The 15437-nt window shown below is 40.5% G+C and overlaps 1 protein-coding gene across 5 annotated transcripts in view; it reads right to left on the bottom strand.

Moving 5' to 3' along the window:
* The window catches only part of agrn (agrin), a 213450-nt gene that overhangs the window by 7261 nt on the left and 190752 nt on the right, over nucleotides 1-15437 (bottom strand). For 3 of the 5 annotated variants that reach the window (XM_088289716.1, XM_088289720.1, XM_088289719.1), the window contains 7 exons: nucleotides 12772-12862; nucleotides 12501-12665; nucleotides 12265-12376; nucleotides 7524-7640; nucleotides 6132-6315; nucleotides 5148-5238; nucleotides 1977-2009 (listed from right to left, as the gene is read on the bottom strand). In XM_088289716.1, coding sequence (XP_088145842.1) covers nucleotides 1977-2009; nucleotides 5148-5238; nucleotides 6132-6315; nucleotides 7524-7640; nucleotides 12265-12376; nucleotides 12501-12665; nucleotides 12772-12862 — 793 coding nt within the window. The remainder of the gene's footprint in view (nucleotides 1-1976; nucleotides 2010-5147; nucleotides 5239-6131; nucleotides 6316-7523; nucleotides 7641-12264; nucleotides 12377-12500; nucleotides 12666-12771; nucleotides 12863-15437) is intronic. The other 2 variants (XM_088289718.1, XM_088289721.1) reach the window with 1 other exon arrangement.

The raw sequence follows: 15437 nt of genomic DNA, 5'->3' as shown, positions 1-15437 counted from the left end.
TCAAGGTTGTCTAATGTCCTGGAACTGGCATTAGAAGTTCCACTTTACTATATTTATTAAAAAAGAAAAATCTGTGGAAGATCGTGGCGGAGGGAATGTGGGACGAGGCAAAATGAATGGCGTTCGTCTTTAGTACAGAACAATCATTGTGTTCTCCGACTTAACTTGGAGTTTGGTTCATTTGAGGGCCAGAGTTCACCGACCTTGTCCCTGAGAGCTTTGCTCGCATCTTTTTGCTCCAATCTCTCGATCAAAAAAGCTATCAGATGGGCTTGTGTTTACCCGCCAAATAAATCCAAACAGTCCTTTGTGCACTTTCAATTTTTCTCACGTTCAAGAGACAAGAGCTTTCCGCCAACTGTTTGCACAAAATCGTAACAATTATCGCAAATGTCGTCTTTGCAAGATGAAGATTAAAGAAGGGCAACTAAAGATTATTAATAAATTATTTGAGCTCCATCTCAAAGGCCTTCATCGGTGTTGACGCGAGGCCGATCAGAATGCAAACCGTATTTGAGTTTAGAAGGGAGGCTGTTTGTCTACCGAGCGGGAGTTGTTCACAACCTCTATTCTTGTTTCTGTTGATGTGTCTTCAGTGGGATGTTTGATCTTCAGTCTCTTGCCTGCCAACACTTTGGGAGGGTGAAGATAAGATACTATCCTGAAGAGGCGCTGCATGGAACGGGCAAGTGTGCGCTTGCAATCACTGTAGTAGTATGTGTTAAAAAATAAATAAATAAGTGCGAGCCTGTGTTCCTTATGTTTTATAAACAGCTAAACATAAAACGTGAAAACTCCTACCTACCAAGCTAACATTTGCTGGCCTGAGTGTTCGTACGTACAGTTTTGTGTGCATGCCATCAATCAGCATCTGTGCAATTGTAAGCACATCTGGCACACAGCTATAATCCACCTTCCTCAAAGGGTATTTAAACACAAAGACAAGGTGAGGACAACAAACAATCCGCGGCACATGGACGAAAAAAACACAACAACAGCAAAGAGAGTGGGGAAAAAAGATTAGACGAGACAGACGACATGGCACGGGAGTCAGCGTGGAAAACAGAGGCTCATGGGAGTGCTTTTTGTGCGAGCGGGTTCACCATGAAGAGAAATGAGGCAATCGTTAGCAATTTGTCAAAGAACAGCAACAATGTGGTTCACCTCAACAGAAACTAATGAATTCAAAAAGTGTTGAATTTGATATTTATTCAAGTCTTGATACAAATACGATTTTATTTCCTTCTTGTGTCCCCAGCCCTCCCGATTTCTCCATTTAAAAAATATGTCCTGGATGTAAATGACATTCATTATCAGAATCTGCTGAGGTGACCAGAAACACCCCCCAAAAAATGGAATGATTTAAAAGTATTGTAATCTTTTGTTTCCATAAAGAAAAAAAACCAAACAAATAAAGCTCAGCGAATCCTCTTCTGGCAAACCCTCAAAGAGCTTACAGGGACCAATAAATCTCCATCCGAGCAGCTTGTCAGTGATAAGTTCAAGGTTATTAAGCGAGCTGAATATATCATGAATAAAACAACGGCGTGCACGCGGGGTTTGGAAATCTCATATTCGCTGCCGACTTCCGAGACTGCTACTGTGTTGTTGTCTCTGTTTTTATAAATGGTCGGATTTTATCTACTTGGAACACGTGTTCAAATTGTCTTAAAGCATCTTCCTCAATGGCTCTCTCCTCCTAGTTTGACTCTAGGTGGCAGCAGAGTGTAAAATACAGTTGAAGAGAGGGCCACGGAAGCTCTGGATTCAGTTCTGTGCCGCTATCAGAGTCATGGATTTGGATGAAATCAAGGTTAGGTGTGACTCATACTCGTAACGCTATCACGATGATTAAAACGATGCCGCATCCTCGGAGGGAGATTTGGCCTGCAGAGCCGATGGGGAGGGTTTGTTTCAGAACAAGAAGTGGAATGAGAAATAATAGACCGCAAGTCTTAAAGCTCTGAGAGACTCACCTCTGGCCAGACGGGTTCTCCACAGACTCGGGACTTAAGGGAAAGTGGGGGAAGGGGGGGGAGAAAGTCAATGGCATGCAACGTAAGCGGAGAGACCAGAAGGACAGAGAGGGAAGGAGGGTTGTTGCGACCTAAAGTTGAAAAAAAGCTAACGGTGCTTCACAGCAATATCCAGCATGGAGATTGTCGCTAGCGATCAAAGAAAGTTTTCGACAAGCGATGGGAATGTTAAAATGATTGATTGATTGTTGAGCCAGGCAATTTTCCAGAGCACATTTAGATTATTTGCATCGGATGCGTGATATTGTGTCATCGCTATCTTGAAGCAATGGCAAGAATTATTGCTATAAATAATACATGCTCAGTTAGTTTGCGGTCTAAAGTTGCATTCGAGAAAAATACAGTCATAGGAAAAGCGCAGTGGAAGTCGGATACATCGCAACCTGAACGTGATGTCACACAAAAAAAAAAATGCCCCGCACAGATAATGTCCATCCATCCAATCCATCTCTCCATTTTCACTTCACCGCTTACTTTTGTTCAAAGGAAATCAATGAAGTGTTTCAGCAAAACTTTATCTTAAACAATTATCCAACGCTGCCAAAAAGGAAACAGTAGCTTGTCATTACCGCTGACGGTCAAATTGTCGATTCCCAACAAAACAAATTCCAGCTTATTACCGTCGTCAGTCATGTGACGCTCATGCTCGAAAAAGACGGCAGATAAAAACAACGGTTGTTGTAAATACTGATGGAAAGAAAATAGAGCGAGCTTGGCTGGCAAATATTTTCTGGCATGCAGGCAGTGGCTTCAACTGGACTGCAACCTGACTGCAATTTTTATTTGATTCCACAAGAACCAATGTGATGCAGTTACTTCATTTTATTACCGTTGATTTGTGCAATCGAACGCAAACACAATTAGTTCACAATCTCTGGGGCCTTTTTGTTTTGCTTTGAACACAGCTTTTTAACAATTAAGAGTGTCTCATTTGTGAAATATAATTACTTGTTGGAAATGGACTTTATTATATGAAAACAGGCAGTTATGTACCACATTTCCCACAACGTGTAATCATTGTGACACTTCACCCCAATGTCCATCCTTTGTGCCTCATTCACACGGCGACCATGAAAGGTGGCTCTCTAGGGCACCGCGATTGGATCAAGGTTGCTAATGTGCCAAAATGCCCTGGGAACAAGCATCTTTTAAAGAAGAACATCAAGATAAAGTGTATTCATAGCCAGCGTCTGCACCAAGCACAAAGACCTCATTCAGCCCGCAGCCAATTTCCTGAAAAACGACTTGATACAAATGAGGCAAGTATGCCACAGTGTAGCATCAATTAACTTGAGCGGTGAATGAGACACACTGGTCCCAAAAAAATGGGGTCAAGTGCCACGGCAGTCATCGCCACATGTGATTTGTCATTGAAATAATAAGCCCGGAGTCAAATCGACCGAAGCTTTTAGATGCGGGCAACGCGGGGAAAGCCATCAAAGGACGCTCCGAGCGGTACGACCATTAACCCGAGGTGAACGTTTGACTTTTGCGCCCTCGCCGAGCCCTCAATGGCCTTTGTGAGAAATGTATTCATTTCCGTTACCAAATCAAATCAAGGCGAATTGATCCGTGCACCTGCAGAGCACTGTGGCCGAGCTCCGCTTACTTAGACTCAAATTCATCGGGGCTCTTTACTAAATGTGACATCCATTAAACTTTTGACAGTCTGGCTCAGAGGAGTCGCTGTCCCCCCCCCCCTACTGTTAAGTGAGATTGATGCCTGTGGATACACACTGTAAGAGCTCTCAAATGAGGTCCCATCTACAAGGGAAGGGGGCACATATGTGATTAACATGACGCTCCTGATATCAGAAAAACAAAACAAAAGGGCAACTATTGGAAATCTGGTCCGAATCAAGTAACGTTTTTCGAAATTGGGCTTCCCGTACTTACCAGGCTAATGATCGGGAATAAATGTCCAAGCGCCTGAAACTAGGTCAGTATATCCTCCTCCGGTTGGTTTTCAAGTGGGGGTCTCGTTCACGTTCCGCAATCCAGCTAACACCATTTAGTGCAGTCCATTTTGTTTACGACACATGCATAAAATATTGCACATTTCCAATAAAGCAATTCAATTTCTCTGGGGTACGGCCACAATGCTTATCATGCACACATTCATGCTTCTCTTTGCAATAGGGGCGGACGGGGGACAGAAAGGATCTAATGACACTGCAAAATGGCGTGAAGATAACGAAATCTGTCAAACTGAAATATGGAGCTGAATGGAAGGGATATTGGACTTGTATAGTTGGTTGGGATGATTATTGTCTGCATGGAGATGAGAACATGACTGGAAACTGGATGTTTTGAGTGTCTTCAGGTATGTTAATTTTCCAAAAATGAACCATTTGTTGCTGTTAGTTAGGCTTGATTTGAGGCTGGGCAATTTCCCAATAGACATCGTCTACTTACTCTGGGATCTCATTGGTCAGTTGGCTTTGGTGGGAAAGGAAAGACAGCGAGGGACATTTTATGTGAGAACAGACACACAAAGACGGAAGAGGTCAAGACTAACACTGGACAAAACAAGCAACACACAAAAGACAGACAGTGTTGGGGGAGCGCATTATGCAAACGTTTGTTATTTGGGGTTTGCTTTGACAAATACGGGACGTAGAGCCATTTATTTGCTTTCTATTCAGAGATTGTTTCAAATCCTCCCTGTGGCAAAATTCACTCTGGTGAAGTACAAACGTCAAACCAGGAGCCTAGAGGGACACAACCTTTTGTTTTCTTCATGTGTAATACCTCCTCTACGAAGCTCTTTTACACTGATGCTATCAGCTTTACCCTTTTGTAAAATGTCAGAAATTGCAGGACTCACACAGCTGTCATCATGCAAAAAGACAACATCGTTTACTCAGGGCAACACTTTGATTGTTGAACGTCTTGGTAATTACTGAAATTGTGTGAAAAGAAGGCCTATTAGCTCGCTGCTAGTCCCCCTGAAGCGTGTGAGCTGATGATATCATCAAGCTTGTCATCGCAGCTTAGTGAAGGTCGGGCGACACAGATAGACGGAGGGTTTATTTGGTTAATACGCCAATTAGGATGGAACTGAAGCATTCGGCGAAATAGATGGCCACATGCTCTTGTCTTCTTCCTTACCTCCTCGTGACGGCGTTGTGGTATTCGATGAACGTCCGCCCGTCAAAGGCAATGGCCTCTGTCTCGGTCCCGGCAGACTTCTCATAAATGGCTGCAAAGGAAGGGGCAGGATGGGAGAGCGGGGGATTGTTGAGTGGATGAGCTCACGCCGATCAATAAGAGGGAAGGTTCAGTCATCAGAGCCGACATGGGAGTGCTGGCGCATATTTAATTAACGTAAAAAGGACAGATGGCCACGTGCACAAGGTTAATGGCAGAGGCGGGAATGTTTTTGCAAGATACATTGAGCCACGGTTCATTTCGAGGTGTCAGGCATAAAAAGCTACATGGAGTCACCTGTTGCAAATGTGCCACTTGATTCACTTAGTCATTTCCCTAAGTGCTACTTAGGTTTAAGACCAAGGAACAATAATACCGGCTGGTAAGGATTAATTACATGTTATATTGCTTAATTATGACCTGCTTTTGTAGAATTCTACACATTGAAATGAATCGGAGCTTCAAACGTTTCAATAGACTTTCACTCTTCATTAAACCCAATGATATTAACTCAACTGCACACATCGTTCAGCTTGCGCTCATCAGAATTTTGAATTGTGCATCAATCCATTTTCTGTAGATTAAGTCAACCTTTTTTTTTTTCAATTCTACAAGAGCGCCATAAAAAAAGAAAGCCCATGCTGCACAAATTCCAAAAATAGAACAAATTCACTATTGTTTGTTGTTTGTGACATGGACATAGCAATAATAATAATAATAATACTAATAATAATAATAATAATAATAATAATAATAATAAAATAAAACAACAATAAAACAATAATAATAAAATAACAACAAATAATAATAAATAATAATAATGTAAAAATAAAACAATAATAATAGAATAATAATAAAATAATAACAACAAATAATAATAAATAATAATAATATAAAAAAAATAACTGCACCTCATAGTTCTCTATAAGGTGCCAAGTAACTTACTGTTCTGACAGTGTCCCCCGGAGTAGCCACTGAGACACACGCACTCATAAGTGTCCAGTTGGGGGTTGCAGCGCCCCCCATTGTGGCAAGGTTCCCGGGAACATGCGTGCTCCTGGAACATGGCCAGATTTTGCGAGCGCAGGGCGTTCTCTTCTCTGAGGATGGGCGTGCCCATCAAAATGATCTATTGCAAAAAAAAACAGAATGACGTCAGGCAGTCAAATCTGATAATGCCAAGCAAAGATTAGATTAAGCAACCCTGCATATCATTTGTATCCTGTCTGAGATGGTTTTAGACGATGAGGGACACTTTGAAATTGTTGGCGGAACCATAGAGCAAAAGCTATTCATCAACTGCACTTTGCTTTGCTTTGGCGGACGAGATATCATGTTTAAGTACAATCACATACACCACTGAAGGAGAAAGACTAACATGCACAGTGTTATCGGCATCGTCCTCAAACACCTTTTCTAAATAATTAACTTCTCTCCAGTGGCCACGCAAGACAAACGCCACATTTAGCTTATAATTTTCTCCAAAGTGTCAGGGGAAACTTTGTAGAAGTGAACTAATGACAAGTTTATGCAAAGAGTAACATCCTGCCTTTGTTCAGCTAGGCTATTTTTGTAATTTTACTGAAAAGCGAGAGACGGGAATGGAAAAGTTGGGGAAAGATCTAAGGGAAAATAAAAAAGGGACTTCAAAATGTGCATTCTATTATTAAGTACATGGCATGCTCATCCAAATGAGCAGAGCCACAGAGTGATCTTAGAATATATATATAAAAAAAAACATTAATATGACAGTGGATAAAGTGACAACTTGACAACGATTATACAATTGCTTGACATTTGTATGGGCCAAAAGAATATGCAAATGACAAATGTATGTATATGTCATTACAGAGTTCTGTGGAACCTTTTCAGAGATCTGTTGCCATGGGTCAATTAGTCGAGCCCAGAGTTCAAAGTAAACACGGGGAAGCTGCATTTAGCTGTGATGCTGCACGTGGAATAAGCTGCCAACATAAGTAAAGTCATCTCAGAGTGTAAATGCTTTTAAATCCATCTTAGATGAGATAACGGATGCAAATATAGGGAAAGAAATCACCTAGCATTGAGCACATATTCCATTCTTATTTTCATTGATGACTTATAGTCAAGTTGGCCACGTCTTAATGAGCACCTGGCATATACTTTTATTTGTTGTCATCACTCATAGAAATACGGTATTAATCTTTTTGATGCTAATGTGATATGTGAAAGTGCAATCATGACATCATAGTTCAAACTCCGGGTTTTTATTCGACTTCAGTGGCTCCACTGTAAAAACGCCAAAGGCAGAGGCAACGTCACAACAGTCCTTCAGGAAATAGACTTCCAAACATTTACCTTTTGGATCGTTCCCTTGAAGCCTTCTGTGAGTGCGGCACTGCGTGCAAGTCGGCTATAGTCAGGAGCCCCACCGACAAGTAGAGACTCTTTCAGGTTAAGGTCCACATGGAGGTTCTGATGAGACAGGATAACAAATTGCTTTCAACTAAGACAAATTAATGATGAAAAAAAAAATCCAAAGATTGCTTTAAAGTGTAATCTGTTCCTGCAGTGCATTTCTATTCAGGACATGATGGTTTATGCGTTCATATGTTTTGTGTCCTGTGAGCCTGAAATAAGTTGCATCCTTTTAGTTGATATATATAAAGAGGGTTATTAATGTAGCGCATTTGCACATATGCCTCTGTAATAAATGGATTCTGCCATTAAAATGATCCACATTCGTTTTGGAGCCCGCCGAGGCTATAACCGCACTTCCTCACCCTCGACTCACATCAGCGCAGTGGATGTATTACAAAATAATTAATTTCTATGTCAGCTGAGAGGGTGGTCAATTATCTTCTAGATGTGAGGCATTAAAAGCAAGTACAAAAGACAATCATCTTGAGATATGAATGTCTCTTAAAGACATTTCAGAAGAGAACAGCACAGAGTAGAACGCAGACCCCCACCAAGGCAGAACAATCCTAATATGCATCAACACAAAACAATTGTAAATCTTCATATCGTCAAAGTTGGCCATTGTGGTTGCATGCATTATTCAAAATGTTCAATCCAATGTTAACACAAATCTGCACCGGAATTGAATTGTTCAACCCGAACCCACTACCACATGGGGCAGGACTATCGGTCAGAACACCATATTATTTATATATATATTTCTAAAGCAAAATGGCTTGGCACACATCGAAGGAAAAGAAAAGTGGGCCACAAATTGCCACAGGAGAAACATGGAGTTAATTGCTGGAAAAATGATGGAAGAGGCCAAATAAACAGGCTTTGTGAAGGCGAGCTGCTTTTATTTTGGCGGGGATTTGGAGTGCAGGAGGCAGAGACGCTTGGCTAAAGCTGAGATTGTGTTGATGCATCCAACAGAGACCTATCGGGGGCTCAGGCCAAGGTGGCTGGACACAGATGTGAACGTATTCGCTCTGCTTCGCCAATGTTGTCATCCGCTGAAGGGCAGCAAATTGGGTTACACAATGAAAATTCCATACGCACACATACAAAGGACAGTTGCGATAATATATAAAATGAATATGAATCATTTATGAATTATTATTGTGCGATGCTCAAATTCTTAAAACGTGACTTGATAAATTTGTTTTGGAGTTCATTTGCCAGTTATAAGCTAAACACACGATATAGTGTTTAGGATACATAAGTACAAGGCTTTCTCCATCTTTATTGTTTCGGAAAACAATTTGCTGTCGTTGAAAAAAAAATATCTAACACTCAGCTTCAAAAAACAGGTGAGTCGTGATTGTTCGTTACCTGAGCGACTGTGATTTTTTCAGTCGACGGAAATGACAAAATGGCCGCCCCCTGCAGTGACTAAAAGCAATATCAATATGGAAGCCATGTTTACACGAGTCAAGGCGCATGGAACGTTTTATAGCAATTATTTTTTTGGGGGTAGTTTGACTTCCCCTTTGTAGTACAAAAAGTAGTAAAAAGTGCCAAAAATAATTCCAGTCCATATTTTAATTGACCCTTGCTTAGTCCACGGAAAGTTTATTTCTGCTAACTCCCAAATGAAATGGCAAGAAAACCTCTGCCTCCATTGCGTGATTATTTCAATCTATGAAAGCCATTACAAAACGTTCTAATTGGATACGGTGCACATTTTTCGGATCTATTGAGGTGCACTCATTTTTGCGTCATGACGCTTATTGTATTTGAGCTAATGGCGCCATGAGACAGAAAGACATACGAGTACGTTTTTTTTTTTTACAGCTTTCCTCCACCACAGATGCCACTGCAGAAAAAAACCCAACTTGTGTTTTTGTGACACTAAAGTGGGATATCATCCAAGGAAATAGTGTCGTTTACTTGGCTCTTGTGAGAGAGGACACAACTGGCTTGATGGAGTGTTTGCAGCCCGCTGAAGTTCACTGTACGTTTGGGGTACTGTGGGGCTGAGCGAGTGGGTGACGGGGGACTTGTAATAGGACGGAGGACTGTTTGTGTTTACAAAACAAGCGAGAGCAGATGACAAAAGAACAACGCGGATTTGCTCCTCTGTACCTCTAACGGACTTGGTGGATCCATTTTTCACCGTCTTTTGCTCTGACTGCCAACAGCTGCACGGCCCGATGTGATATCCCCACCTACGCAGGGCTAATGAAGACGTTTGTTGCCGCTTAAAAAAACAACGATGGCTGCCTCCGCTTCGTTCTTCCCTCCCACCTTCACACCCCATCCGCCCCCGCAGCAGATGGACTGAGGTGAAAGCCAAAGTGTGTTTTTATAGAGCTCCCTGCCTCAGTGCAGTGAGTGTGTGCGCACGCAGGCTTATGAAATGACAAGTTTTTCTGCAAAGCTGCCCACTGTTTTTCTTTCACGACACAAAGAGAGGTGGGAGTGAGAGGACATCGTGAATGGCTCCAAATGAAACATGGGCTAAGGTGTGACTTGTCTTATTACCTTGCGTGATTTCTTATATCCAGACAGCACATCATAGAGAAAGAAAACACAACATAGGGAGGAATAAAGTTATTAGAAAGCCGGTAAAAGTGCAGAGTGAGACATGCCGGAACCTACAGCAACATGCACACATTAAGCGCCTTCATGCACAGACAGGCCAAACATATGCCCAAAGTTTAGTTTTAAAAATGTCTGCTTTTTTAAAAAAAGTTTTTTTATGCCAGGCGTCACCAACATAGAGCCAGTGGCAGCAGGTGGTCCCAAAAGACCACATGACTAGATCGCTGGTCTGGCTAATAATAGCTCACAGTGATGGGATATTGTTATTTCCTGCAAGAGTCGCACAAGTGATCATTTGAAAATGGAAAAACTTGCAGAAATGTATAGAAATGAAGTGAAATCATTACCATTATCTTAATTATAATATAAAACAATCATTTTTCTTCTCTTCATTAACTCATATAAGTGAGAAAATTGTACTTTTATTGACTTGGTTTTTGTCATTCATGTGTCATGGTAGATTGTTAACTGGACAACATCTGTAAAGCTGAAGCTTACTGTCATGTTGACAGAGAAAGTCACGCTGCATGCAGTGAAGAGCAGCAGCTGATAAACAATTCAATAATGACCTGGAAATAATTACAGATTGATTGCCAAAACCAAAAATGTTATGGTGGCTGAAGGCGTTTGCACATTACCGTGTCTCATAAAATAGATCTTTAAATAAGCAAGGGCATAGCCTGAGCTGTACGAATATGAGACACAGCACACAGTCCAGCATTATCATTAGTATCAATCCTGTACATGCACATATAAACGCAAATGAAAATACTTGTTGAAAGATCATGCAAGAAGAAGAAATGTCATTAGGAATAGATGAAAACCGAGCCCTGAAACTGAAAAGTGGCCTTCAATAAGCCTCATTTGAGGACGTGCAGTCGTGATGTGAGGTGAACCAAAAATGTTATTTCTTCTGTCTGCGCCTTTGAAAGTATGTGCTTCATCATGCTGCCAGCCTGAGCTGTCCTTGCTATGATGTACCGTCCCAGCATGCAATATATCCTGTATATAAATATATAAGTCCATTCCGGCATGTGCGTACATTTTATTTGAAGAGTGCCGTCACTCGGCTCTAAAGCTCTTTAACTTGCTTCAGCTCATCCCTTACGGTCCCAACGGACCATCACCATCCTCCACTGCCTTCTGTGCGTTTCTCTCCCCTTATTTTATGAAAATTTTCTGCCTCTATTGCAGGAGTAAGACACAATTACCATATGGATGATGAAAGAAGGCGGCGGCAGGGAAGCAGCGAAGAGGAAAATTTGCTGTGTTGATTGCGAGGAGATGACGGGAGTTAACAAAATGCATGTTCATAATCACAAATTACACAGTTTAATGTAATTGGACGGCTCATGGCGACTTATCCGGCGAAAGGTTGAGCCACCATTTAAATCTGTGCACCTGCTAAAGAGTTTCATGATGCCGCTATCTGCCTCTTAACTGTCTGACTTCATAAAAGTACGGGTGCACTCCTGAGGCTATTTTTCTTTGGGGTGTCTAAGTTACCTCAATGGAATGAAAGGCTGCCCAAAAAAAAAAAAAAATGGAATTACAGGATTCCAAGAATCAAGACAGCTTGTCAAAAGCGTCCTCCGTTATCTGCAGCTCTACCTCTAAATTTGATGGATGTCAGACTCTGGCATTCTGCAAAAAGCCACAGGGGCTGGTTTTCAGCGTGGATTTCAGTTTAAAAACAGCCAGTTTGTTTACAAGAAACTTATGAAAACCATCTCATTGCCAAAGTTGTGAGTTTTAAAGACATGTATACACACGGGAATTACCATAAATCAGATGCTCTTATGCATAAATGTACACTACAACTGAGGGGAAAAAATGCAGCTAAACAAGCTGAATGGGGCGATTTTGCCACCTCTTGCTGCAGCGAGTGTTGAACATATAGCTTAAAAACATACGATCGCAAGAAGAACGCAAACAGTAGCAAGAGTTGATGGGGATTTTCCGTCATGACATGAGAGGAGCAGTTGATGTAACAACAACAGGAAGCGCGCCCCAAGCATGGCAAAGCATCACATCGGCCCAAAAGCTCAGCATGCTAAAAGCAAGACAACATCAGCACGAGCTGCACATTTACCGGCGCCTCTCCTCGAACGGCGTCCTTCTTGTTCACCATGATCTCGCCTTTGCGGTTGGAACGCTCCAAGCTGACGGTGTTCCACACGTTGAGTCGGATGGCTTCTTTACTCCTGGATAACAAACCCACCTCAATGTGTAAGCAACTAGGGCAAACATTATCAGGAAATGTACAAGAAAGTCAAATAAAATGTAATCAATTTGAATATCTTATTATGAGAGTCATTCTATGCCAACCTGATGGTAGCAGGCCCCTTGCCAAGGTCATAGCGAAACTCCAGGAAGCCCTCGCTGAGGGATAAAGAGATGAAGTCTCCTTTTCCGTCAGATTTTTGCCCGTTGTAGAAGATCAGGCCGTTGGAGTCATTGGCCATCAGAACCACTGTCATGCTGACTTTTTGGCTGTATGCAAAGCACATGCAGAGAGGTCAAACGTACGTCCAAGTGTTGCGTGTTGGTTGAGTAGCACAAATTTATGGATGCATGAAAAAAAAAAAAATGAACTCACCGCAGATCATGTCCGTAAAGATGCAGCCCCTTGAATTCCAGGTAAGAGTCTCCATTGAATAGTGGCATGTATGCACCTCGCCTCTCAGCAACTGGAAGCACAAAAAAGGGTACTTTCATTCTGCCTGTTTAAAGCAGAGCCAATATAACGTACGTAATAAGAATCTCCATAAGCGGACACGTGACAATCTGAGGAATGGAGGAAAAGAAGGAAATAATGATAATCAGAAATTTGGTTTGACAACTTCTGACCCTCCAAACAGCACATTTTGTAAAAAGTTGATATTCTAACTTTTATTCAAGTGAACACATTTTTACGTGTATGAAAAAAATGTATGTTGTCAATGTTCAAGTGACAAAAGCCAGTGTATAGAAATATTGAAAAAAAATACTTTAATTGCTCGCTTGAAATTCTCCCATTTTAATTAATTCTAGTTGATGTTTTGCATTATATGAATTAAAAAATACTTTAAAAAAATCTTTTAATCATGCTATTTTTCTTACAGGAAGTTAGGATTTTTTCTTGTGAATTTCATTTCCATAATTCTCAGGTTACAGATTATTTCATGTAATTCTATGACTTTATCAGTATAACCAAATTGTGACAGGCACATCCTTAAACTGTAAAAAAAACAAAACAAAAAAAAAAAAACGGTATCCATTTTGCATAAAACATGCAAATCCAGGATGAGGCACATAACTTCCTTAGCGGAGTTGAGAAAAACAAAACAAAACAAACAAAACAATACACAGCAGCCTGCCATGGTGTCACAAAACACAAACAAACAACATCTAAGGGCATCTGGAGTGCCAATGGAAAGAATGCCACTATTGTATTTTGGCAGCCCTTTTTTTTTTTCTTAAATAATACTCCGTCTGCAGCATGCTCTGTTCCTGGCTAAGACACAAGAAGAAAAAGAAGAACTTGAAGTGGCATGACGTTAGCTACGGAATCAAGTGCAACCAGAGGGTATGCGTTTGGGGATCTTCCTCCAGCCTGACGCATTCACAGTGTCAAAACACACACCTACAGCGTGATTCGTAACGGGCTGAAATTAGTAAGTGTGATGGGTCAGGCATGCTGAGATGAGAAAGCTCAGAAGAAAGACAGAATCGCGATGACGCACGGCAGTTGGAAACATGCAGACAACCATCACGCATGGAACTCATCTCTATTAATAGAAAACGGAGCTGCTTGGAACACAATTTCTGACAGCGGAGAGAGAAGATTGACTTATTTATGTATTTGTGCGTGTGGAAAATACTGAATGTCAAAAAGGGCTGAAAAGAGCGTCCTTTTTTGGCAAAATTTTAAAAATGACAATTTAGACTCTGGAAGACATTACAGTGATTCCTTGAGATACGAGTGACCGGATTTATGACATTTGAGATACAAGCCGTCATTTGGCTTTGACTTGCGAGCGCACATTTGAGATACGAACACTGTAATGTGGCAGTGAAGTCAGTTCAATGTACGTCGTTTGACGAATAAAAGGGCTCAATTATATTGAAAATAAATCTGTGATTTTTTTTCCTTATTGTGATTAAGATTTAATATGCTTTTTATTTTTTCAAGGTACTCTTCCGATGTATTTTCTAACAATAAAGTAATCTGTATTACAATAAACCGTATCATATTTGTTATATCCAATTTTTTTGTCTTATAGTTTAGGTTTAAGATAAAATGCATATAAAATGTTTATCTACTTTAGTTAGAGTTGTTAAGTGATGAAACAAATTTGACAAGCATCTCTTGTAAGCATTCACAAAATTCAGTGCGGCGTAATCACAAAACAGTAAACCGTAAATAAAATTACAACAATATTGTAAACAAATCTGTGGCTTTATCACTTCAACTTTTCATGCTTCATGAAACAATGATATGTAAACGTGGACTGCACTTCTTAAGCGGAGAACTTATTTAGACAAGATAAAAAAAAAATAAGGCAAATGAAGCATGATTGATATGAAAGTGCAAAATAACAGGAATCAACTGGCTTAATATAGTATCAAAGCTGTGAGAATTAACGACATTCTACTCATTTATTTCCAAATTGCGATGACTAACATGTTGCAGGGAAAAGTGGATAATTCCATTTTATTTTTGAAGCTGAGCATTGTCCATTTGCGATCCTTCCTGTATTTCTTCATCTGAACCATTATGTTGGGAGTTGTCAGACTCGACTCAAAGAATGATCAATTTATGATTACGGTGTGAATTCCCAGGATCAAGCAATGGAGGACAAAAATTCTTTTGTGTCATTTTTACGAAGGAACAAAATGTGTGGCTCATCAAACTTAACTTATATCCACCAAAGCACAACGCCACCTCTGATGTTGAAAGCCCCTTCACAATTGTACACTTTTTCAAAAGAAGCAACAGTCACAACTAGAGGAGTTAAGATGGACTTGAAAAGAGAACTGACTAATTCATTGTTTTTACCAGATAATATTTTCTTATTTATTAAGATTCAAACAATAATTAAAAGTTCATTTTAAAATGCCCGTTGTGTAATATAGTCAGGGTGACAGTTTCAATTTAGATGATACTGATTTTTATTTCCACTACTACCTATGGGAAAAAAAAAATAATTAAAAGCCAAACATATCAATTAATTATATAATTAATTAATCGTGGATTTGCAACAACTCTGTGCAAATCAAAAC

This window comes from Idiotropiscis lumnitzeri, chromosome 3 (genome assembly GCF_059441095.1).
Source record: "Idiotropiscis lumnitzeri isolate Australia: NSW breed Sydney's pygmy pipehorse chromosome 3, RoL_Ilum_1.0, whole genome shotgun sequence".
NCBI lineage: Eukaryota > Metazoa > Chordata > Actinopteri > Syngnathiformes > Syngnathidae > Idiotropiscis > Idiotropiscis lumnitzeri.
This window is presented reverse-complemented; position numbering and strand designations above follow the sequence as displayed.